This window comes from Nicotiana tabacum, chromosome 24 (assembly GCF_000715075.1).
Source record: "Nicotiana tabacum cultivar K326 chromosome 24, ASM71507v2, whole genome shotgun sequence".
In the NCBI taxonomy this organism is placed as follows: domain Eukaryota; kingdom Viridiplantae; phylum Streptophyta; class Magnoliopsida; order Solanales; family Solanaceae; genus Nicotiana; species Nicotiana tabacum.
The window spans coordinates 66,253,558-66,262,803 of NC_134103.1; the positions used below are offsets into that span (position 1 = coordinate 66,253,558).

Sequence of the window (9,246 nt, forward strand, 5' to 3'; positions counted from 1 at the left end):
GCTTTGATGGAACAACAACAACTAGAACAAGAAGGAGACGATGAGTCAAGAGCTAGGAATTTCAAGCAAGTGACAAGGGAAGCTGACCTATCTCCTAGAACTAGTTCAAAGGGTGGAAAAAAGACAAAGAGGCAGACTCAGAACAAAGATTCTTGCCCAGAATCTTGCCCAGAAAGGCAGCCTCATAACATAAATGATCTTTAAGATATTGATCTGGAACATTAGGTCTGTGAATACACAACAGGCCTTTTCTAGGGTAATCAATATGCAAGGAGAGCACAAGTTCTTTATCATTGCACTGCTGGAGCCTTTTCAAAAAATATGGCATATTCTAAGGTATAGAAGAAGATTGAATATGGAGACTTATTTCTCAAATTTGAATGGGAAAATATGGTTGTTCTTTGATGCTATGATAGAATGGGAACTGATTATTGAAACTGATCAGCAGGTGACTGCTAAATTATTCCATCATGACATTGGGCAACATATTATGATGACTTTTGTGTATGCAAAATATTCATCTTTGGAAAAGTTGGAATTGTGGGACCATATGTATTACATGGCTACTGATATGGAGCTACCTTGGTTAGTAGGAAGATATTTTAATGTAACCTTAAATGAAGATGAGAAGATAGGGGATTACCAATATATCCTTTTGAATATGAGGAATTTGCATTCTGTATCAACTCATGTGGGCTGTTTGATCAAGGCTATAAGGGGAGTTCATTCACATGGTAGAATGGAAAACCAAATGTTTAATGTATATTCAAGAGATTGGACAGGAGTTTAGTGAACCTTTCATTTAAGAAGTTGATACCTTCAATTGAAATAAAATATTTGATTAGAACAGGATCAGATCATGCACCATTATTTATGTCTTGTGGTCAACACAATAAAAATTTTGTAAAGCCCTTCAGATTCCTGAATTTCTAGGCAGAACATACTTCATTTAAGGAGTTGGTGAGACAGAATTGGTATGCTGACTTCATGGGAGATCCATTCCTATTATTCAAGCATAAATTGAAAAAGGTAAAGGGGTATTTATCAAAATGGATCAAGGTTACATTTGGTGACATTTTAAAGCAGTTGACAATCCTGGAAGATATAGTAAAGGTCAAGGAAATGTTGTTTGAGGAGGAATCTACGATTGACAATAGGCTTGTTCTTCAAGCGAAACTGAAAAAATATTTAAGTTTAGAGGAGCAGTACTGGAAGCAGAAAGCATGGATGGCATGGTATGCTGAAGGTGATAGAAACACTAGTTTCTTCCACAACTATGTCAATGGTAAAAGGCAGAAATTACAATTGAAAAAGACATAGGATGGAGATGGCAACTGGATAGAAGATCATGAACCAATTTCTGATATTGCAGTTTTGTTCTTCCAGAAATAGTTCACTACAGAAGGAGATGCTGCAGATTATTCTTTGCTGGATATTGTACTTACTATAGTTACAATGGACCAAAATTTAGAACTATGTCGATACCCAACTCTAGAAGAAGTTAAGAATGTTGTTTTTGAACTTAGTGACAATAGTGCAAGTGGTCCTAACGGCTTTATTGGATTGTTTTACCAAGAGTTTTGGGATGTTATTTGCATGGTTCTTTAATTTTATGGTGGTACATCACTACCATAATCAATCACTCACACAAACCTGGTACTACTGCCTAAAAAGATAAGAATATACACTTTCTCAGATTTAAGACCTATAAGTCTGAGTAACTTCATCAACAAGGTATTGTCCAGGGTGCTTGACAGATTAGAAAGATTACTGCCATGTCTAATCTCTCTTAATCAGTCTAGATTTTTTAAGGGTAGGAGCATCTTTGAAAACATACTTCTTACTCAGAAAATTGTCACTGACATAAGGATGAAAGGTAAGCCAGTTAATATTGTTATTAAACTAGATATGGCAAAGGCCTATGACAGGGTATTTTGGAAGTACTTGTTGCATGTCTTAGGGAGAATGGGATTTGCGGAACACTTTATCAACATGCTCTGGAACTTGATATCTAATAATTGGTACTCGGTATTGGTGAATGGGCAGAGCCCAGGTTTTTTCAAATCAACAAGAGGAGTGAAGCAAGGAGATCCATTGTCACCTGCATTATTTGTATTGTCAGTAGAGGTGCTTTCTAGATGCGTGAATAAACTGTTTGACAATACAACATTTAAGGGATTTGGTATGCCTAAGTGGACTGATCCATTAAATCACCTGGCATATGCTGATGACACCATAATATTTGCCTCAGCACATCCTCCCTCCTTGAAGAAAATCATGGCAGTCCTTGGCGGATATGACTAGGTATCAGGACAGTTGATCAACAAAGCTAAGAGCACATTTTATATGCATGCCAATGTATCACATGTATTGACACGGGCAGTGGAAGATATCACAGGTTTTACTAGAGGCCAATTCCCTTTTACTTACTTAGGATGTCCTATCTTTTATTCTAGAAGAAGGAAAGACTACTATGATGATCTAGTGAAGAAAGTTAAGGTTAAATTGTACTCTTGGAAAGGAAATATACTATCTTTTGGAGGCAAAGCAACTCTAATTAGTAGTGTGATTCAGAGCATGCCCCTCCATCTACTATCAGTTCTTGGCCCACCGAACAACATAATTGACCACTTACATAAAATCTTTGCAAGATTCTTCTAGAGCACCAAAGAGGAAGGAAGGAGTAGACATTGGTCTTCATGGAAAAAAGTATGTCTTTCTCAAGAGGACGGAGGACTAGGCTTCAGATCAATATATGATGTATCTAGGGCTCTTTTTGCTATACTTTGGTGGAGATTTAGGAAGACAAAAAGTTTGTGGTCTAACTTCATGTGGAACAAGTACTGCAAAAAGAATTATCAACTGTTGTACAATTTAGAGCATGTTCTCATGTGTGAAAAAAAATAATGGATGTTATGGAAGAAGTAGAACATGAGATTCTTTGGGAATTGAAGAGTAGAACATCAAATATTTGGCATAAAAACTGGACATGATTAGGTGCATTATATCATGTAGTACCTCTAGATTTTCAAGTAAATGAAGAAATGGAAGAGGTGTCAGAACTATGGCAGATATGAGCATGGAATGAACAGCTAATTGATCAAAGTATTCCTGAAGACATTGCAGAACACATCAAACTAAATGTCCACTATGAAGGAACTGAGTACATTTGGGACACTTCACATTGGATGCGAACTACTTCAGGCAGGTTTACTGTTAGTAGTGCCTGGCAGATCCTTAGGCAAAGGAACAACTCTAATCTAGAGTTCAAACAAATGTGGATTAAAGGGTTTCTATTTAAAATATTATTTTTTCCTTTGGAGGTTATGGAGACATAAACTACCTACAAATGACCTATGGAGAAGGGAAGGATATGCCTATGTTTCAAGATGTTGGTATTTATAAAGACCATGGGAGGAAACTTTTAATCATATCTTCCTAACAAGTCCTACTGCTGACAAAGTTTAGAAGACATTTTTGGGGGCTGCATGAATTACAATATCAATGGTGCAGGTAAAATAGGTTATAAGGGCTTGGTGGAATGCAAAGTGTTGTCCAAAATTGAAACCTCTGTTTCAAGCAGTTCCAGTTGTCATCACATGGGAATTATAAAAGAGGAGGAATAGTGAAAAAAATGAGGGATCAGTTTCTACTAATAGAGTTATTCATGAAGTTACCAAGACTCTTCACTTCTTGGAAAGAGTTAGGTCCTCATGGTTATCCAATTTATCAATGCTATGCCCTGATATGATAGACTTATTTGAAGGATATAAACCTATTCTGATCACTACAAAAGTCACATGGCAGATGCCTCAAAAAGGTGGTTTATAGTAACATTGGTGGCATCTCAAAGGGGAATCCAGGGCATAGCTCACTTGGTTTTTGTGTGAGAAATGATGTAGGTGATTTGATTTACACAAGAGCAGACGACTTAGTTATAACCACCAATGTTGTAGCTGAGGCAAAGGCAATAATGGCATGACTGGAATACTGTATTGAAAAAAAATTCCATCCACTCTTAATGGAGACTGATTCATTGGTTTTAAAGAAGGTGATTGAAGGGGAATGGTATACACCATGGTGCATAGGGACAGAAGTGCAGAAGATTAAGGGGATAAGGAATCATTTCAATGTCATATTCCAACATGTGTTTAGAGAGGGAAATACAGTAGCAAACTTTATAGCTAACATTGTGTTCTCTTTTGCAGGTACTACTCACTTTAACAGCTTCTATGAATTGCCTAGTGCAGGAAGGAGACTAATCAACATGGACAAATACCAAATTCCTAATCTAAGAGTTAGGATAGCAAAAAGAAAACCACCTGACTGATGGCTACCAAAGGGAAGAAAATGACAAATGCTACTTCATATATGTTTACTTTCTATTGTTGTATTTTACTAAGACATCTACCGGTGGTATTAGCATACAGTCATGCTTATTTTGGTGGTGTCCTAGTTAAATATGTAACAAATCAGATAAGCAAGTGGTTGAGTTCTTATCAGTCAATACCACAATATTCTGGTAAGACAATGCAGAGGTACTTGCATGCATATCTATACTGCAAAAATAGAATAAGCCAAATACAACATGTTAATGCTACATATACTCCAAATAAGCATCCATAATTGTGGCACCTGACACACTATCTAGGATCCTTCCCTGCAACTACATCATTATCAACGATGAGATTTCAAGGTGATGTTATAATACTCTTTTGTGGTGCTGGCATTAGCGCATTCCCGTTCTGGAATTGTAATGATAAACCTTGCAATTGGAATGCTAAGGAGCTGATTGATTCTTCATGGAACAATGGGAAATTAAGAATATCCAATTACAAGTTCTCATTCATCCCAATCACATGCAAATTTAAAGGATTGATAAGAATGATGCTCAACATGCAACTGAAGTTGATCAATGATTATCAAACAAAGGTTCTATCAGTACTTAATTCTGGTGTTTTCTCTAACTACTTCCCACTCGTATTACAATGTTATCAGGCTCGAGGATTAAGCTACACACCAATAGTATTAACATAGACAAATAATCAACCTGGTGCTGTTTTACAAATGTCTGGGAACTCATCTGTGGACAAGCAACTTAGTAGGTTATACACAATTATTTGACTTTCTCAGTTCAACTTGCTGTTGCTGCAAGTTGACGTATTCTTAACAGATACAAACAATTGTGTTTATCAATTCAACTACATAAGGCTTTCCGCTGCACTTCATATACAAGAGTTATCAGATGTCTACTACAAAGTGTTCAACAATGGCAACCTTGGAATACTCAAACTGATTGTGCTAGTTTATTTTAGACAGTATACATACTTTATGGTACTGAGTCAATACTCAGTGGTATTAGCATTATATAATGCTCAATCTAGGATTGGTGCATCACTATATGGGAAGATATTATCCAATTGGTACATGAACAATGTGCATAGAATTGTCTGTCTTTTTACAGATTCGTATGCATAACTTCAAAACAATCTTGTTTGGGTAATGATGATGCAAAGCTGCTGTGGATTCATCAACACCATATCCTTTGGACAACAAATAGAGCATGACATGTACTGGTCAGCGCCTGTTTTAGGTGGTGTGCATTGAACATTCATAATTGCCTTGACCTTTGGGAAGCAGAACATGGCACCTGGTGAGAGCAATAGAGGAGCTACAATGAGGTTTTGCACTTGGCTTGTGGATATAGACACCATCGTATATGGGGAATTAACAGAAACATTTTGTGTAATAGCTTGCATTTATCATTTTATTAGCTTCATCCTAGTTTCATTTAGTTTTAATTTCACTAAACAGTTTGTAATAATTGGATTCTTGATTTTGTTCAATATATAAAATAATATCCACTAGGCAAACTGCCTAGTGGTATATTAGCATAAAAAACTATCAGAAAAGGGACTCTACAATACAACTGAAAATAACACCCAAAATTTAGTGAGACCGAGTCATAAGCTCCACACGAGTATTCTGAAACATCCATGATACATTGGTATCTATAATAGGAGTATGAAATAGAAACTAAGATAGAGGGTGACTCCGAGGGCATAGAACCCCTATCCTTATACCAACCGCATGCATATCAACCCATATCCTTATACCAACCGCATGCATATCTACCCCTATCCTTATACCACCGCATGTGTATCAACCCTTATCCTTATACCATCGCATGCGTAGCAACCTCTGTCATTATACCACCACATGCATATCAATATCACGACATATCATAAATTGCAACTCAAGTGCCCAATACCATAACTTGTCAAAGAAGTCAACAATAACAAGGTTTTCACAATAAATAGCTCATAGCTCAACCACATATGTACAATATTCTCAACAATAGCAACCGAAAGTGAATAACTCAACAAGAATGGTATTTCAACAATTTACAACTTTGCCACAATGACAATGTGATCACGGATTTTACAACTTCAACACCTATACTATTCCAAGAAATAACAACTTCAAGGAAGGTAACTCAACAGTTAAATATTTAACAAGGCATTGAGAGAACAATAACTTCAACTAAGCAGGTAAGGTCAAATAACAAGTAAGAGATGAGACAAGTATTAACAAGGTCAAGTGAAGTATGTAAGGATAGATTAACGATTATGAATATGACAAGTTATGACAACTCAATTAAAGGCATGAAAAGAATCTACATAGCTTAAACCGGTCAATTACCATATTTAACCCATGTACCCACTCGTCACCTTGCGTACACGTCTTTCATGTACCACAATTAACACAAAACAGCACCAAATCCTAAGGGGTAATTCTCCCACACAAAGTTAGGAAAGATACTTACCTAAAAACACGCTAACTCAATCCACTAGTAAGATTTTTCCGCGATTATGCAACCCCAAACAGCTTGAATCTACCCAAAATAACTTTGAACCATAAATACAAACTATAGAAAACTATTACGGACAATAAAGTTGCGATCTTTCAAGAAAAAGAAAAAGTCAACTAAAAAGGTCAACCCCAGGCTGGCATCTCGGAACCCGGCCAAACTTAAAAAATCCTAACACCCATTCAATAACGAGCCCCGCCATACTAAAATTATTCAAATCCGACCTCAAATCGCCTTTTAAATCCTCAAAATATTTTTTAATGAAGTTTTCAGAAATTTCTCTAATTTTTTCAATTCAAAACACTAATTAAATGGTAAAAATAATGATGGATTCATTTCTAATAGCCAAATCCGAGTTAGAATAACTTACCCCAGTCAACTCCTTGAAAAGCTCTTCAAATATCGCCCAAAACCGAGGTATCTAGCTCAAAAGATGAAAAATGGAACAAAACCCTCGATTTGGAAATCAAATATCGCTGCCCTATTATTGCCTTTCGGGATCGCGGAGAACAAATCTTCCCATCTCATAAAACCTCTTATGTGATCGCGTGATAACATCCGCGAACGCGAAGAACGGCCTTCCAAAGCTACGCGGTCGCATTCCAAGCCATACGAAAGCGAAGAACATCATGTGCCTCAGCTCAATCTCTCCTTCCTTATACATGAAAACGGTCCCACGCATAAGTTCGCGAGGCACAAGCTATTCAACCTTCGCAATAGAATCTTTGACTTCGTGAACGCGAAGAGTAAAACTCCATGAGTCCCTAAGGACTTTACGCGATCACGGGGGAACCTTCCCGAATGCATAGAAGGAAACCAGAATTGAAAAACTAGCAGTCCTACTTCAAGAACAGATGGTCCGAACTCAATCCGAAATACGTCCGGGGCCCTCGGAACCTCGTCCGAACATACCAAACAACACTAAAACCACAAATCACACATCGATTCAAGCCTAATGAACTTATGAACTTCTAACTTCTAAAACTAATGTCAAAACATACCAAACCATATCCAATTGACCTCAAATTTTCTACACAAGTCATAATTGACACAACGAACCTATTCCAACTTTCGGAACTAAAATCTGGACCCGATATCAATAAAAGTCAACTCCCGGTCAAACTTCTCCACCTTCAACACCTTCAACTTTCTAATGTTCGCAAATTTAAACTGAAATGACCTACGGGCCTTCAAATCATTATATGGACATGCTCTTAAGTCCAAAATCACCATACGGAGCTATCAGAACCGTCAAAACTTCATTCTGGAGTCGTCTATATCAAAGTCAAACTCTGGTCAACTCTTTCAACTTAAGCTTCCAACTTTTGGACTAAGTGTCCCATTTCACACCGAAACTCAACCGAAATCAAACCCAATCACCTCGACAAGTCACATAGCCACAATATAACATAGAGGAGGAAATAAATACGGGAATAGGGTTAAAATACTCAATACAACCGGCCAAGTCATTACATTCTCCCCTTCTAAAATAAACGTTCATCCTCGAACGAGTATAGAGACATACCTGAAGTAGTGAAAAGATGAGGATAATGCTACGCATATCATGATCGGTCTCCCAAGTCATCTCCTCGACTGGTTGACCTCTCCACTTAACCTTTACTGAAGCAATGCTCTTTGACTTCAACTTTCAGACCTGCCCATCCAAGATGGACATTGGCTCCTCAACATAAGACAAATCCTTGTCCTTTGGACTGAGCTGAAATCTAACACGTGGGACGGATCACCGTGATACTTCTGGAGCATAGAAATATGGAATACCGGATGAATTGCAAATAGACTAGGTAGCAATGCAAGCTTGTAGGCTACCTCACCAATCCTCTCAAGAATCCCAAAAGGTCTAATATACCTAGGGATCAACTTGCCCTTCTTCTCGAACCTCATAACACCCTTCATGGGCGAAACCCGGAGCATGACCCGCTCTCCAACCATGAATGCAACATCACGAACCTTCTTATCCTTATAACATTTCTCTATAGATTGGGTTGTACGAAGCCGATCATGGATCAACTTGACCTTCTCCAAGGCATCTTGAACTAAATCTGTGCCTAATAACTTAGCCTCTCCCCGCTCAAAGCAACCAATTGGGTAACAACACCCTCTCCCATATAGGGCCTCATAAGGAGCCATCTGAATGCTCGATTGGTAGCATTTGTTGTAGGCAAACTCTACAAGTGGCAAGAACCCTCGAACTCTTTAACACAAGCACGAAGCATATCCTCCAGAATCTAAATGGTGCACTCGGACTGTCTGTCCGTCTGCGGGTGGAATGTTGTACTCAACTCAATTTGTGTGCCTAACTTACACTGTACGGCTCTCCTAAAGCACAATATAAACTGAGTATCCCTCCCCCTTAA

At 37.8% G+C, this 9,246-nt stretch overlaps 1 protein-coding gene across 1 annotated transcript; it reads left to right on the top strand.

The window, feature by feature from the left end:
• The first annotated feature begins 355 nt into the window (after positions 1–355).
• LOC142178185 (uncharacterized) lies at positions 356–2,304 on the top strand. Its single transcript, XM_075247514.1, has 4 exons — positions 356–760; positions 934–1,285; positions 1,403–1,599; positions 1,798–2,304. The coding sequence occupies exons 1-4, from the start codon at positions 356–358 to the stop codon at positions 2,302–2,304; spliced, it is 1,461 nt and encodes a 486-aa protein (XP_075103615.1).
• Positions 2,305–9,246: the final 6,942 nt, after the last annotated feature.